The 16,994-nt window shown below is 44.5% G+C and overlaps 1 protein-coding gene and 1 non-coding gene across 6 annotated transcripts in view; both read right to left on the bottom strand.

Moving 5' to 3' along the window:
• Positions 1-85: 85 nt before the first annotated feature.
• The window catches only part of PDE8A (phosphodiesterase 8A), a 155,458-nt gene continuing 138,549 nt past the window's right edge, over positions 86-16,994 (bottom strand). For 3 of the 5 annotated variants that reach the window (XM_014887716.2, XM_088172556.1, XM_014887715.2), the window contains exons 20-27: positions 14,554-14,718; positions 13,525-13,654; positions 10,922-12,788; positions 10,262-10,386; positions 5,775-5,840; positions 3,804-3,867; positions 3,542-3,679; positions 86-2,171 (exon numbers count right to left, since the gene is read on the bottom strand). In XM_014887716.2, coding sequence (XP_014743202.1) covers positions 12,682-12,788; positions 13,525-13,654; positions 14,554-14,718 — 402 coding nt within the window. In that variant the 3' untranslated portion in view covers positions 86-2,171; positions 3,542-3,679; positions 3,804-3,867; ... (1 more) ...; positions 10,262-10,386; positions 10,922-12,681. The remainder of the gene's footprint in view (positions 2,172-3,541; positions 3,680-3,803; positions 3,868-5,774; positions 5,841-10,261; positions 10,387-10,921; positions 12,789-13,524; positions 13,655-14,553; positions 14,719-16,994) is intronic. The other 2 variants (XM_088172555.1, XM_088172554.1) reach the window with 2 other exon arrangements.
• On the bottom strand, positions 2,332-2,463 carry LOC148222242 (small Cajal body-specific RNA 15). Its single transcript, XR_015806632.1, has one exon.

The following is a 16,994-nucleotide window of genomic DNA, read 5'->3' as shown; positions in this document are numbered from 1 at the left end:
GTCAAGCAGGCCAGGCCAGCTCTGAATAGCTTCATCCATATATGTCAAAAATACTTGAACTCAATCAAGAGCCATTAACAAAGCAGCTTTTCCACAGATTTATTGCACATTCATTATAAATATCATTGGTTCAAGTTTCCATTCTAGTGAATGGCCAGGAGCAAGCAGTGGCCTCTACAATATGCAGGGTCTCTACAAACAACTGCCATTGGCAAAACTAAAGAAATTTTACACAGAGATGTGTGTCAAGAGATTGTCTTTCTTTCTCAAATAGCTTTTAAAAAGTCTTGCCAAAACTGGCGTTTAGAAACCACAAAACCAGGAGCTGAGTATATCACTACAGCAGTGATTAGTACCATCTGCTCATAAATATCTATTTCAAAACCCTCAGAAGATGGGTTTAGCAACAGTGAGCTATAGCAGTACAGGTTCATTTCTTAACCTACCAGGATTTATATTTTCAGGGCAGAAAAGGTTGCTATGCTTTGTCAGACCTGCTGTAAGCAGGCCAGAGACTTTCAGTTGCTTTGTCTGCCAGTGAGCAGAGCAGCTTGTGGCCAAGTGTTGCCCTGCTGATGCTGGCATGGCCACCCCAGGGAAGAGCAGCTCTAGGGTACAGCTCCTGTGCAGGGGATTGAAGTGGTGAGAAAGCATCATTCTTTAAATGTACTCCTTGACTCTGGGTCCAACTTCTCCCCACTGGAACATGTTTTACCCGTATCAGCCAAGAACTGAGCCCCACTCTTATTTTCAAGTAGATACCTGAAAGTGTGTAACACACAGGTATCACAGCAGATGTATGAGGACATCTGAACCTCCAAACAGAGCCTCTAATGCACAAACGCTGCTGGTGAACCCACAATTCCTCTCCCCACCACCAGCTTTCCTCTCAAGTGTTTAAACCATAGCTGTAACGTGGCAAAATACTTTACAACTAGTGAACTGAACTGGCAAGTCCCCAGGACTTCACAACCCTCTTGGTGGACTGTGCAATGGCAGCTTTTCTGAGCCAAATGCGAGGTGCTCAGACACCCCTGCAGTGGGACTCCACAGGTACCAAACAGCTCCACTGTTATGCTGCCAGCTTGGTGAATCTACTGGAGAATGTAGGCCGGGTGGCTGAGTACAGAGCAGTCTGCGACAGAACTATCTGAAAGAAAGAACAAATACACAGTTGGTTTCTAGGTAAAAACAGTAAGGGAAATGAATTTTTATGTTTCTGTTTAATAAAAGCTGCACCTGTTGGCACTAGCCCAAGCTTCTCCTCCCTTAGGAATCCAAACCCCATCATTTAAATATTTATGCAGCAAAGGAAACTTGACAATGTGTGTTTCTTAGAACCAGCTGTTGCTCTGAACAATCTCTAATATAAATCTGTTACAGGGAGGCCACCACTTCCACTGCACAGGTCTACTAATCTGTAAGTTCACACCACTTCTGCATGTCTCTGTATTCAGTTTATTGGAACTCTGGGTATAGCACTCAACTTGGAGAACTGTTTTGAGCTCTTGATCTGAGATCAATTTCTCTGCACTGAAAGGTATCTCAGATGAGGCAAACACAGTTCTTATCTCTGGCTTGTATACGGGAACTCTGGCTGAACTACTTAATGTGGTAAGGCAACAGTCAGTTAAAAATGAGTTGTCCTTGTCTCTAACATTAAGTGCTGCAAGCTGCATTTTTCCTGTTGGGTACCTGTTGGGTCTTTTTTTCCTGTTCCTCTTCCTTATGGGCATTTACTGGCACACAGCAAAATCCATCCTCTGCAAAGGACAGAAGCTCATGCCTAAAGCTCTGGCTTTGGCCAGCTGAAGCCCACAGGCAGTCCTCATGTGCAGCAGTGATCCATAAATCCCTGTAGGACTTGCAGCATCAGGAACTGCCAAAGGACAGGACACTCTCAACCACGCCTCCCCCAGCAGCTATCTGGGGACTTTGCCAGGGCTGCCCAAACCCCTTCAGGGCAGACCAGAAGGATCCCTTTTTCCAATTCCCTGTGCTTCCAAATTCACGTTGTCGCCACTGGAGGGCATCACGTGAAGCCCTTTCAGAAGGCCACACTGGTCTCACACAGGTTTCTAAGGCTGAAAACAGTTTTCAAACCGGTTACCGTAATCGAAGGCATGTCCAGTGTCCCTCCTCACCCAGTGCTGGAGCCGGGAACAAAGGGCCTGTGAGCAATTACACAGGTGAGACATGCCAAAAGCAGAAATACAAGAGACAACACAATAGCCCTGAAATACAATTTAATGTAGATTTAAAACAAACACACCCAACCTTTTACTACAGAAACACATGTCTTTTAACTTGCTCTTTCTCACTGCCATTAAACGTTGTAGGTAGATCAAGTAGGTCCTGACTTTTATCTCACAGGCAGGCCTTGTTCTTTCACCATTTAATGTAGGAGGATAGTATCAGTGGAGTCAATATAGTGCCACTGGCTCCACTTTCTTAGTCCTCCAGATGAATCTCCACAAGAAACTCCTGAAAAGTCTCAGAACAGACTGAGCCCTCCTAAATTAACTGCAGAGCCTAACCACTCAACCAGGAAGGCAGTTCCCTATTCCTGTCTCCAAACTCAGTTCAATCTTTTTACAGCCCACCTCTGTTTCCCGACAGGAACCAATATCACTCATTGGCAGCACACAGCAAAGCAACCAGGGACCATGCAAAAGTGAGGCCGTGCTTCCCGTTCAGACTCTACTGCAGTCCTGGGCCAGTCCAAAACACAACACGGCCTTTAAACCATGGCCTTTATGGTGCTGTGCTCAATATATACTGGGACTCAGCTGTACTAGCCCACCTTACTTAAACCTTTTCCAAACAGGCTTTTTTTTTAAGCTTTACTTGCTTTGCTCTGAGGGAAGCGATACTGGCACCTAAACTGCTTTCACCAAATGGCTGTGAAGGGCTGCGCTCTCTGCCAAAAGGGTGCTCATCCCACAGATGGAGCTAAGTAAGATCCAACGCTAAGATGCGGCTCCAACAGCCCCAAAAAGGCCGCAGTGGTGGCTCCCAGGCTACCTCACAAAACCAACAGCACGAGCAGCCCATCCCGGGCGGCAGCGGGCAGCGCTTACCTGGGCCCCGGGCGGGAGCTCCTGCATGGGCACGGGGCTCACGGGCACAGCCGCGGCCAGGCCGGGCCGCGCCGCCACCGCACGGGAGCCGCTCCAGCCGCTCGGTGACGGGGCCTTTCCGTGTGCGAGCGAGCGCGGGAGGCCGCGGCCGAGCCCCGCCGCTTTCCCGGGCACCTCAGCCCGCCGCGGGAGGAGCGAGGCCGCGGCCCCGCCGCCATGAGCCCCCACACCGCACCTCGTGGCGCCGCCATTTCCCGGGCCCGGCGGGGCTGGGTCCGGCGCGCCCTGGCAGAGGGCGGGGAGAAGGGCGGGCACTGCCTTCCTCCCTCCCTCCAAGCGCCTCGGACGGGGAGACGTCGTTCGAGGTTCTCCCGGGGCGGGAGCTCTGTTCCCGCAGCCCTGGCCTCGCTAACGCAGCTTTTCCCCGAGACGTTACGGACCAAGCCGAGCTCTGCACCCACCTGAGCCCTGCCTGCCCTCGGCTGGGCCATGGAGCGGCTATCCCCAGTGATGGCTCCATCCACACACAGCTCACTTGTTGCCTCCAGCACCTGCAGTGCCTGTCCATCTCCATTCCTTCCCATAACGTGTGCTTGATCCTGCACGAGAGTAACACCCGCTGCTAGCACAGCCCTGGCGAGGCTGAGGGAGAGCCACCAGCTCTCAGCAGCTCCTGCGTCTCCGCCAGCAGGATTGGGGCCGGACAAAGCTGCTATTCCTCACCTGAGATGGTGTTCCACAGCTCCCAAATCATCTGCACGGCCGCCCTCATCCAGGCTGGGCTGGGCTGGGCCAAAAGCAGCATGGTTAACTCCCTTACTTTGGAGGTATTTTGTAGCCAGTTGAATACACTCTAGTTTTCTCTCAATCTCTAAACAAAATTCCTTTAGATTCCCTCTCTGATATTGGAAAGTGAATCATCAGGTGATGCCTGGGGCCACCCCAACACTTCCTGCCTTGTGACCCTGTGCTGGTGTGAAAGCTGCTCTAATAGAACTGCGTATTGTGCCTGCGCAGTGAGAGTCAGATACATTGCATGGTATGTGTAATAAATGCTTGATAAAATAAACATTTTGCCTCCCATACATGGAAGCATGGAGTTTACAGTGAGGATTTTTTAAGCCCATAATTTCTGAGCATACCCAAAGAGATGGTTTATATTGACATAACTGGAAAGGACACTTATGAATCAGTCTGACTTCCTCACAGCCCGTCCTACAGAAAAAAACCCCTTTGTTTCTGGTAGAGAATTTCAAATTCAGCATCATCATTGTTATAACCTGTTCTCTTGCTTTGCATTCCTCTGTGCACTAACCTTAGAGTTAATATCTGGCTCTTAAAAGGCTAAAGGATAGATAAAAATATAAATACATATATAAACAGCTGTTTAAATTAGAAACTGATGGTGGTTTGGTTTTTGTTTGTTTGGGGTTTTTTGTTTGTTTTGGGGGGGGGGGGTTGTTTGTTTTCCTGCAAATGGAAAAGGAGCCATTGGCTTTTGGGCCATGTGGTGCTGTCTCAGTCCCTCTGTGGAGTTTGCAAATATCTCATGACTGGGTCAGAACAGTGGCCAAGCAGTGAGACAGGCCTGCGTGGGGCTCTCTGGCTCTCTCTGCTTGCAGCACAAGAAGAAAATCTAACCTCAGGGTGCTTCTGATCAGAAGAGGTAGAAGTAGGTCTGAACTTTGCTCAGCCACAGCACTATGTATATTACCACACTATAATAATGTGACCATATATTTGCAACCAGACCTAGGATAGATTTCCTTCAGAAAGACAAAATTATCCAAGAAGTGGATCCATGGGTAAGAAGTAACACTCATGAGGCAGATTATGAACAGAGCTAAGCCAATGGAAGTAAGTATAACTTCACCAAATTCAATGCATTGGGAAGGGCTTTCACTTCTAAGTCCCAAAGTGGTGTTACTGGTAGGCAGATGGAAGAAACAAAACCCTAAATCCAAAGTCCCTTTTTTCAGATCATCTTCTACAAACATGATTGACTCTTGTTACAACAAAAGCAACACAAATATCACTTTGCTAGTACCAACTGAGCCAGACTTAAACATGTCACTGACATTTACTTAACAAACATTGTTAGGTATGTACTCTGCTGTGGTTCAAAGAACACTTATTTATTTTAAACAGCTTATTTTAAAACAAGGCTTTGGGTAGTTTGTTTTTTCTGTTGTTCTTAGGGTTTGTGTGGTGTTTGGTTGGTTGGTGTTTGGCTTTTTTTTTTTTTCTTAGCATGACAGAGCAGCTAAAACTTCGCACTTTTTGACCTTGCCTTATCAAAGATCTGTCATAACAGGGGACAGCACATTGGCACCGAGTCTGCCAGCGTGGAATGTGAGGGCCTGGGAGAGGCTGCTCGCTTTTAGGACTTAGTTGTCAGGTGTCAGGTTGTCAGTACTTGACTCTGCTCTCACAATGTCCTGAAAACTGTCTGTACTCAAGCAACTGGAGCCTTTCTCCCTCATTAACCCCAAAAGCCGTGTCTGATGTTATGTCGCTCCCAGTGCAGTCCCAGAGGGGTGGCTGGGCGTCCTGCCCGTTCCTGACCACTCCCATTCCGCTGTGTCCCTGCAGTCTGCCCTACTTAGAGTAACCAGAGACAGCCAGCAGCACCCAGGTGGGGACAGTGCTGGGACCGTGTGCCGGCCGATGGCACTTGGCTCTGCTGGGACTCACCAAGCTCAGCACACAGTGGGCTGGGAGGACGAAGCTCTGGCATCTCAGGAGCTCTGACCAGTATCTCTGAAAAACACCACAGACAAACTCTTATGAAAGCACCTGCTTTCTGCATTTCTCTTCCCATTTCCTGGCAGTCAGCAGGATCCTCAGCAGAGCCCTGAGCAGCAGCCAGGCAGCCCCAGGACAAGGTCAGGGTTTGCCATGGTGTGGATGCCCACAAGCCCCTGTGCTTCCCTGCAGCTCCTTTCACCCACCTGTGAAAGGGCTCTGTGGGTCTGCTTGTAAAGCTTAGGGATCTGTAAAGCAAAAATTTCATTTTCTCTGTAGAATAATATTACAAGCAAAGTAACCTTTTTTTTTTTCTTTTTTTTTTTTTTTTTAGGCAAAAAGGGATAGTTCTTGCTGGAGGTAAAAAGCAATACTCCTCACACGTTTTACACTGCGAATACCAAGAAAATCTTATCAAACATATTTCATTTCATCTTTAGGCTGCAGACAAAGCCATACCTCCTCCCCTGAGCTGGGGAGCTGCAGGATCACCAAGTTGACGTCATTCTCCTTGGTGATAAAACATGCTGCATGCTGAACTTGGCACTCAGCATGCTCAGGTTGAGCTAAGAGCTAATGTAATGAACTCTGGGGAAGGATTTACATCAAATACCACTCTAGAATATTAAATACAGACAGGACCAACTTGAATAATTACATACTGGCTGAATTCCTTCTTTTGTTTCCAAGACAGGAATCACCTTTCTCGCTTCCTCTTGAAAATTGTATGTATTGGTGCACTATTTCAGTTCCTATGTAATAGAAGGTTGAAGTGATTTCTGTTAATTACCATGGGCTGATCTGAGTTCCAGCTCTAGCAATGACTCTTGCCACTCGATGGGGGGAGCAAGCAAACCAAGAAAAGCAGATTCAAATTTCAACAAGTGTCCCCAGCTGCTTGTGCTTGCTAACTTAACCTCAAAGGCAGAGGTGCCTGGGAACACTCCTGAACTTCACTTTGCATGTGGGAGTACAGTACCAAAGACCTTGCACACATATTCCCATTGCCCCAGCAGCACTGCAGTGATCACAAGCCATTTCAGTTAATTGTTTTTTCCTTCTCCTTCTGCTTGTAGATACCAATGTATCCATATTTTTGCCACGTTTTACCACTGTAAAAGGCTTTCAGCCATTATAAGATATTTCTCCAGGCTCACTTTGAGCCAGAAAGAAAAAGATTTTCCTGTGATAAAAGCTGTATTAAGCACCAAGAGTCAGTTTGAAAGGCAGAGTTTAGTCCCAGCATTATGGCTGTGTGTTTGAGGGAGATGTTCAGCCAGTGGAAGTTAAAGCAAAGACTGTTAGCAAACGAGCTAAGAAGAAAAATGAAAGCAGAGAAGCTGGAAGAGAGGGGAAAAAGTGGAACATGAGAAGACCAGAAGACTGTTTCTTGGCCTAACACTTACTGTTAAACCACAGGAAGGGCTTGAAGATCCAGGACTTCAAAGATATTTAGAGGCCTCAAAGCTTCTTTGCTTAGGGGCTCTGGGTTCCCTGGCCTTTCCTAACTCAGTTGCCTTGCTTGCTAAAGAGGCAACTACCTTTGCTTCACAGGGTTTGCAGAGCTGAGCCCACTGAAGTTTGCATGGGAAATGTGGGAAGAGAGTTCTAAAGATGTTAAACAAGTGCAAAAAAGGAAAACATGAGACACTTTGACAAGTAATATTCACAGCAGGCACCAAGAGAAAGCATTGAGTGGAGTTAAGCCACAGCCCTTTGCCCACAGAGCCAAAGCTTCAGCAAAAAACAGCTGAAACACCTGGACATCCCCTTTGTTCTGAACCAGCAGCACAGGCTGCACAGGGACATGGCAGCAATTTGAAAGCTTGTTTTCTGCATCTAAACATCATGTCAGGACAAAGTGCACTCCATCCTGCTATCATTTAACAGCACCCTTGGGACCCCTGTACCTTGGAGGCATGATGTCACACGTCAGCACAGAGATTATTTGTTTTGAAGCTTGTGAATAGCTCTGAGACTTCATTTCAAAGCACTCCTTGCAGAGCCATGACTCAAACCCTTCTGGTCTCACTGAAGGGCACAACTCACTACTGTTTGCCTGTGCTGTTTCTCAGCACCCAGCAAATGATTATTAGATATCTATTATCCTTTCTTTTCTTTTATGCAGGAATGGCTTTGCCATTGCTCAATTAATTCATGTTCACAACACATTTTCTTAAATGTTTCATCAATGATTCCTCTACTGAGACGAGCAGAAAACACCCAGATGAAAAGGCACTGCAACAAAATACAAAGCATTTGTTCCATTTTAAATGATTTTTAATTTATATATAGCCATGGGGTAAACTGCAGTATGAAAGCCATCTTCAGACCTGTGATAAGGTACCTGTGCATACCACTTGTCTGGTTTCTCCTTTCATCAGAATTAGCAATTATTACTCCAGATTTTATACAAGGGAAAAAGATATTCATCTAGGACAATTTGCTGAGAAGCCAACTTTTTTTTACCAGATCATAATAGTTCAGATTCACTTGGAAGCACCTACAGTGATACCCAGATTTAGAAGCAGGATTAGCTGATAGAAAACATGCAGCAAGGAAAATAGAGCCAGTCATTCTGTCGTTTAATGCTGAATTGTTGAACCCTATTAAGTTTTAAAACACAAAGCTTTATACTAAAGCCCTGGAGGAGCATAAAAGACCTCTCCTTCATCATGTCTACATTGGAATTTACTCTTGTATTAGCATTAAAGCAAGAACAAATGACAAGTGCAGACACTGAGTAAGACTGCCAGCCTAACTGAAATTGGGATTCAATCACACCCTGTTTATTCCAGTGTTCTCCCTTCCACGGTGAAGGACCATCAGCAAAACCATTTCTGTCCCCAGAAGTTCCATCACTGAGTGACAATTCAAAAAACTGGAAAGGGTTCAGAGCACAGGGCATGTGATCTTGCTGTGTAATCCTGGAGAATAAAGGAAGGGGATCTGGAATGGCTGAAGCATTTGCAATGGGATCCAAAGGATGTGCATCCTGGAGCAGTGAATCAGGTTAGAGCTTTACTGCTCCACAGCAAGGCCCTTCACACTTCATGGGCAGCAGCCTGGAATCACCCCACGGAATGGGCACAGCTTCAGAGGTGTGGCTTGGAGAGAGAAGCTCAGTGGAAAGAAAGTAACGATCAGGCATCATCGTTCCAGATTTTAATAATAATTTGTCCTTGGCAAATTTAGATGGACAGGAGAGTGAACAAAGCTGCAGTGGCTGAAAATCAGTGTTTTAGGTTAAGTGAAATTATTGTACACCAATATGGACATAAATCTGGCTTATATAGAGGGTTAATTAGCACAGTTCTGCATTCCAAGTAATAGAAATAAAAATGCAGTGTGAATTTCAGGGAATTAATCATATTGATCACATCTTTTCAGTGACGATGCATCAGACATTTTTATAGCAGATGAAATTAACTGCTTTTTACCATATATTAATATAACTTAGAATATTAACTATGCTTATGAAGAAATGTTTTTTCTGTGCAGTTCTGTTTAATATCTTAATTGAGGACCTGGATGAGGGGATCAAGTGCACCCTCAATCAGTTTGCAGACAACACCAAATTGAATGGGAGTGCTGCTCTACTGCAGGGTAGGAGGGCTCTGCAAAGGGACCTGGACAGGCTGGATCCAGGGAAGGATGCCAGTATCAGTATAAGGTTCAACAAGGCCAAGGGCCAGGTAGCGTCCTTGGATCACAACAACACCACACAGCGTTACAGGCTGGGGCAGAGGGGCTGGAAATGCCCAGCAGAGAAGGACCCGGGGTGCTGGTCAGCAGCAGCTGAATGTGAGCCAGCGTGGGCCAGGAGTGCCGGTGGCACCGGGCCTGTGCCAGGGACAGTGTGGCCAGCACGGCCAGGGCAGTGGCCATCCCCCTGTGCTCGGCCCTGGTGAGGCCACACCTCGAGTGCTGTGTCCAGTCCTGGGCTTCCCAGTTCAGGACACTCACTGAGGGGCTGGAGCGTGTCCAGAGAAGGGCCATGGAGCTGGGGAAGGGTCGGGAGCACAAGTCTTCTAAAAAGCAGCTGAGGGAGCTGGAGGCGTTTAGCCTGAAGAAAAGGAGGCTCAGGGGAGACCTTATCACTCTCTAGAACTGCCTAAAAGGAAGGACACTGCAACCAGATGGGAATCAGTCTCTCCTCCCAAGAAACAAGTCATAGGACAAGAGGAAATTACCTCAAGTTGTACCAGGGGAAGTTGAGGTTGGGTATTAGGAAAATTTTTATTTTAAGGATTGTCAAGCATTGGAACAAGTGCCCAGGGCAGTAGTGGAGTCACCACCTCTGAAGGAATTTAAAACACGTGTAGATGTGGCACCTGGGGACGTGGTTCAGTGGTGGATTTGGCAGTGCTGGAGGAATGGTTGGACTCCATAATCTTATAGGTCTTTTCCAGCCTAAATGATTCCATGATTTTTACCTGCAGACAAGTCTCTGGGCTCACATGCTCATGTCCACACTTCCTCTCCCATCCTCACTGCAGCAGACAAGCGGAGGAGAAACTAATGGTGTGATGCAGTTTTCCTCTAACAGAGACACAGGAGCCTGCAAGGAACAGAGAGATTAATACCAGGTAGCAAATTACAGCTGGTTATAACAGATGTAGCATAGGGAAATACAATGTAATATTGCCAGGAAAACTGTCAGCCAGTTCTCCCTCTCCTTGCATGTTCCCTGTGAAAACAGGATGCTTGTTTCATTGAGCCTTCAATGAAAATATATCTGCTCCTTCAGCACTGACTGTAGAACCTCTGGAAGACTGACCAGAGAAGCTTCTGTCCTACTGCTGTCAGTGAGACAGTGGCACAGTCTGGGCACCTCTCACAGGATGTGACCCCCCTGGCTTAGGCAATGTGCACACAACAATGAACTAAATGGAATTATGAAAGGGAATTCCCTGCCCTAACAGCATGTAACTGAATTCTGAGTAGGTAAAGAGACCACACAAGCAGGGTAAAGGCAGAAAGGCATGACACTAACAGGAACAAATGGTGGTAGCCCATCAGTCCCACTGGCTTGGAGAGGAAGGAGAAACACAGAAGCAGGTAACACGTGGAGAGGTCACCTGTTCCTTTCTTACCTTAAGGCTGCTACTGCTGCAGTCCCTGAATTGCTCCATCAGAAATGGTTCAAAATGTCTCTAAAGTCAATTGCCTCGGCAGTAATGACAGTCATCATCTCTTTCAGTGCCTCTGGATGCCTTTCTGTCGGCTGGGAAGGTGACAGGATCCTCCTCGAGTCCTTCAGTGGAACACAGCCTGGCACTGTGTGTAGCTGTGGAGACTTGTCCAAGGGTACACAGGGTCTGACGGGCTTGCCAAGGTCAGGCCACAAACACAGGGGCTTGCCAGCTACATACCACCTTTCATCACCCTTGTGCCAGTTCAACCCCCACAACTTTTCCCTTCCCCAGACAAAAAGTATCTTCTTTTTTTAAAAAGAATTTCATGTGTTTGTTAGTCTGCAAACTACAAAGTCTATATACATTTCAAATGAAATTGGTAGGACTTGACACTTCTTAAAATATACATTTTATTATTTTCTGGTAGTTGATATGAAGGTTTCATTCAAATTGTGAAGGTACGCAGCCTTTACAAACTTCTTGAGTTAAAGGTTTTTGGTGGTGGTTTTATGTTCTTTTTCTTTTACGGCAGAGGAAAATACATTGGCTATAAAATGTTGAAATTCATTAGATGTTTAGTATCACCTCTCCATATATGCTGTGGAATGCTTTGTAGAAATACTATATAAAATAAGGCAGACTTTAACAGGGAATTCAGTCATAAAATGCCATGGGAGAAAACAAAGAGTTCCAACATATTATTATTTTTGTAGCCAAGAGAAGGTCAGGTGGTCCTCACTGGTTTGTGGGAGAACTACTGCAGTTCTGGTGCTCAGACAGTATACAGTTCTTGTTTATTCTACTATTCTCAAGTGAGACCTTTTTAATAAAACTTACTTTAATTAACATAAATCAGACAATATTTAAACATACACATCTATCCCTACAGTGCAATAAAAATGTATCATTGTATAGTATTTTGTATTTGCATTACGAAAATAAAAGGTCTGTACATCAATTAAATGTATATTAATGAGTATGAATCATGTAAATTTATAATGCATCTAAAGTTGGCTTTGGCTTTTAAGTATTTATAAATTCATAGAAAATATTGAACATCTAACAAAATAAATAAAACATAACATTTTAATCATAGATGCTAACGATCAACCTCAAAAATTCTTGTGTTATTTTTTACATTTGCTACTAAATTACTTAAGGAGAACTCACTTTCAGTAGTGCTCAGAAGTGAATGATTGCACCTTCTGTGATGTGAAAAAATACAGTACATCTATTTTTCATAGATCAAAAATTCTTTCATAGACAGTTGCATTTTAAATGTCTGATTGTTCTACATAACTGTCTTAAGTGCTTATAAAAAGCATGTAGCTTTCTCATAAAAGCTGTGAGTCTCTATTAATAGATAAACTTCTAGTGAATGTCCTTTTTATGAGGATTCTCTTCAAGGTCTTCCAGCTTCACATGCTGGTGTGAAGATGTCGCAGAAGTATGTTCATAATAAACCCTCTTCAGTACAAGTACTGCAGCAATCCAGTGTAATTCCACTTGGTGGGCTTATTCCATCCGAGTCCACACATGGTACTTGGTGGAAGTCAACTGCTGACCTCGTGCTCTCTTGAATATGAAAGTTCCCCAAGTGCATGGGCTACCTTTACTGTAATACTGAAGAGACCAAAACAAATCTGAATTCACACAGATAAAAGTGAGCTTGAATAAATATGCATCTGGCTAGTGAATGACACACCATGGTCTAACTGCTATTCTGGTGGTGGTCGAAGGACTCGCAGGTTCCTTCCATCCAGTCCTTTCCAGTATTTAATGTTATTATTCAGATGCTCCATCAGATTTGGCAGGTCTGCAAATGCTAGGGAAGAAAGGGCAGAGAGCATTGAGTTTGCAGAACTGAAGCAGTCACAGATTCTATCTGCTTAAGTATCACTTGAAATGTCTGGGCAACTGTGTTAAGTAGAAAAGCTTAAATTTGTCATACTGATGCTTGAAATAGTTTTGGCTGTGTAGCTCCCAGCACTCATGTAGCACTCAGGCCACTGAGAACTGTTCTGTAAATCTACTTAATACTGGTATTGCAAGTCCCAGCAGAGGAACACAGTCTTCCAGGAGGGGCACAGCTAATTATGGTTGTAATTATCCTGCCCCATCAAACCTCAGTCACATGTCATGATCTGGCATTCAGGAAAGTCACATTTCTGACCACTTTTACCATGGAGCAGCACTTGGAAGGAAACAGCTGCTCCCCCAAGGAGTTTCCAGACTGCAGAAATTTGCCTTGAAGAATAACCAATATCAACATGGACAAAATGACCATGCTCAAAGAGCTATCAAAGAGAATGTTTTCTGTTCTCTGTTTACAGGGAAGTAAGTTTAAAGATTGCCTGAAACTAGTATATTAAAGACAAGCCATGAGAATTGCTTGTAGCAATACTTATAAGCAATAATAAAGTTTTTAATCTTACTTGAACCGCAGGAATCTTCCCTTTTCTCTCCCTTTATTTAGGAGCCATAAAAAAGAAATTTTGTATCACAGCAGTTTCAAATGTTCACAAAATGTTCACTTCAGGAAACAGCAGAGTTTTGCTTACCATCCCAGGCATCAAACATATCAATAATGAAGTAATCAATGAATGATAATTGGGATTTAGGGATGCTGCAAGTATTTCTGTCAAAAACTGGCATCACAACAGGTAAACCTTGCCTCCTTTCTTCATCAGTCTGCAAAAAAAGTTAGCGATTATTCATCTAAGACACATTCTGTTAATGGGCTTCTTTTGCAGCAGATTGTTTGGCACCGACTAGAGCGTGCATCTGCTAAATCAAAGGAGGAATCTGAACAAATCTGAAGCAGCAGCAACTTATCTTAAGCACCTAGTTGTTCACTTTCAGCAAAACAGCAGACAAATAGTGCCTTCCAGTGTTTCCCACAAAGGGATATATTTACCTTCTGTATCTGCACACAAGCTGATGCTAAGCAACTTCACTATTACCAAGTTATGACTGCTTTGACCTAAGAGCTGCTCAACCATTTCCAGTCTGATAACAGTGGTGATCTGTCTCACTCAGAGATGGCAAACAGCTTTTTTATTCTCTTGCCCCTTGCTTGGGGTGCTAAGTTCCACCTGCAGTGTTTGGTCTTTCATCTGTGATGATGGTTGCCCTCTCCTTTTCCACATCTTCCTAAAACTTTTCCTCAGCACAGTGTGCTAAGGACTTACAGCATTTCTTGGAATGAGTGCTGCTCCCATCCAAACACTAGAACCTGATGATCCTATTCCTGAGGCAAAGCCAGCATGTGGGTACAGAAGGCATCCTTGCTCTGCCTTATGTGATGGGAGTGCATTGGCAGACAAGGCTTAAAAAGCTCAGTTCCAAACTGAACAACTTGAAAGCTTAAATTTTTCAGAAACTACACAATAGAAGTTGTAAACTTTCATCTCTCTGAAGGCATCTAATTGTGTATCAGCATGAGTAATACCCATCATTTAAAATAAAAAGGTTGTTATTTTCCACATTACATAATGCAGCCTGAGATATTCTGTGACACTGGCACCCTTCTCCTCCCTTTTGAAGAGATGCTCACCTGCAGTTTCAGCAGCCTGTTTTGGCTGCCTTACCTGTGCAAAGTACTCCTCAGAGATGCGTCCAGCCCATTCTATGCACTGCTCTCTGGGTCTGCAGGGATTGGAAATGTCAGCACACTTTATCAACATGCGCTTGATAAGGATACGGTTTTCAGGAGACCTGAGAACAGTTTTGATTGACTCTCCATCACCATTATTCTGTAACATTTAAGAATTAAAAACAATCCATTAGCAAGGTCTCCAAGCACTAACTCAAAAGCTTTTGTGCTTTGGGAATGCTTTCAGCACATCCTACAGGGATCAGTCCTGCTGCTGGATACCAGATTTGATGTCTGACTGAATTTATAGGTGGATTATGAAAGTTAGCCACAGCTCTGAGCTAGCACTGAACTCCAGTTTCTGGATTCAGTCACTGTCTTTGTGACAGATCTCTTGGGCATCTTTGGGCAAGTCATCTAATCCCTCTATTCCTTATCTGCCTTCTTAAAAGTGTGGAGAGGATCAATTCATCACTACACACATAGTGATGAGGACCATGTAGGCAGAAAAATGTAACTCTGCTGAAACCCAAGGATTAATGGACTTACACATTAAGAGTGGAATAGTTGGTTTGAAAGGAGGGACTGACCCGAAATGCAGAGTCACTCTTGGCACACAAACACCATCAGTGTATCAATCATTCTGACAGCACTGCTACTATTCAGAGAGTGAGATCCCACATTGCCTCCCAGGCACGCTCCTCATTCCTTTCCCTTGTTGCTGGACTCTTTAATGGATAGTTACAGGAGTTTACAATATTGTCTACTCAGAGTAGAAACTCTTTGAAGCAAGGAACATACAAGACTTCTCTGGCACCTAACAAGGTCTTGCTCTACAGTCAGGGCAGGGCAGAAGTAAAGAATAATGATAATAATAATGTGCTACCAGTTCCTGCAGTGTTTTGTGCAAAGAGAGAGATACAAAGCAGCAGAAACATTCTGACCTTTTATTAGGTCAGAATAACCATGACATTTTTCAGAAGAAAATTCTTGTGGGGAAGAAAGTTCTTCCTAAAGGAAGAAAGTGACAGGAATAAAAAAATTATTTATTAGTATAGAAATGGCTCAGAGTTACCAGCTCCACAGTTCTCACTAAAATGAGATGCCAAAACCAATTATTTTCTCTCATTTTTAGGTATGTGCAAGGGAGCACAGAATAGACACAGTGAGATGTATACATCTCCAAATGCATGGAAAAATTATATATGAGAAAGCCAACATAAAGTGATGGAAGCTCCAGAAACACAAGTATGGAAATTAGGTATGGAAAATTAGAGATTGTTCATTTATGGCTAGTAGAGAATATCCTAGTATGTAAACCACCAGGAATCAAGAAAGGATATTCACCTCTGAGATCTGTTCAAACTAAAGGCACAGTTCTACTTGCTGGATGCAGATGCCTTGGGAATAAAATGTTTTAACTGTGCTTAGTCCCAGCATCCTGCTCAGAGTGCAGAGGTGTCTCTGCATGTCAGATGTTGGCTTCCTGTCATAGCTTAGGTGACATCATAAGGGGAAATGGGAGGATAAAGGATGCTGGAGCTGGAAAGAATTTTTTTTAGTTTATGAAACAAAAGCAGAAAGGAAACAAACAGAGCAGCTTCTCAGCATGGCTCTTTGAACAAATTTGTATAAAAATAATAAATAAAAAAACGAAGTGGAACTGTCCCATTTGGAACAGGCGGTTGGCAGCTCAGCCTGCAAACACTACACTGAGTCACCACCATGACTGGAAAGCCAGGCCAGAAAACACACACTGCTGCTGCAGCCAGAGGGACAACAGACTTGAAAGAGGGGCTGACAGCGTTGTTCTGCTCAGCACAGTAAATCATTTGCTTTACCCACTCACATATTACAGGCCTTTTAATAGGAACTTGCCAAACTGAAACTCCCAGCTGAAAGAAGGGAAACATTTTGCTTCTTGTTTTCAATAGAAATTATATATTCTTTGTCGTTCTTCCCATCCTTGGGCACAATTTGCTGTGAATCACAAATGCCTTGTGGGACAGATAATTTCCCTGCAGTCTCGGGACTTAAGGGTAGAACTAAACTTTTGTTTCATTTTTCTATGTCCTTGTTTGTGTTTTTATTCTCTGATTGTACAGGTCCAAGCCCTGTTCTTGAGCAGCACCAGCTGTTCAGCTCTCTGTAATAGGCAAGAAGAGGAGTTTGGCTCTTTGGATGGATGCTGCTGCTCAAACAACTGCTGCATCCAAACCCTGGGGGCTTGGAGGAGGGTCTCTGCACACCAAGCCAGGCAGTGCAGAGCCCTTCAGCAGGACCAGGAGCACTGCAGAGTTACACACTCCACAGGGTCAGTGCAGTGCACTACCCCCAGCAGCAGCAGCAGCGGCCTTGTTCTCCTGCACCGATGCTGCTAGGCTCATCCAGAGAGGCTGTCCAGCTGGGAACTTAACAGCCTTTCTTCTAATTTAT

This window comes from Sturnus vulgaris, chromosome 13 (assembly GCF_052056855.1).
Source record: "Sturnus vulgaris isolate bStuVul1 chromosome 13, bStuVul1.hap1, whole genome shotgun sequence".
Taxonomy (NCBI): domain Eukaryota; kingdom Metazoa; phylum Chordata; class Aves; order Passeriformes; family Sturnidae; genus Sturnus; species Sturnus vulgaris.
Note: the sequence above shows the minus strand (reverse complement) of the source record. Positions and strands in the feature narration are given on the sequence as shown.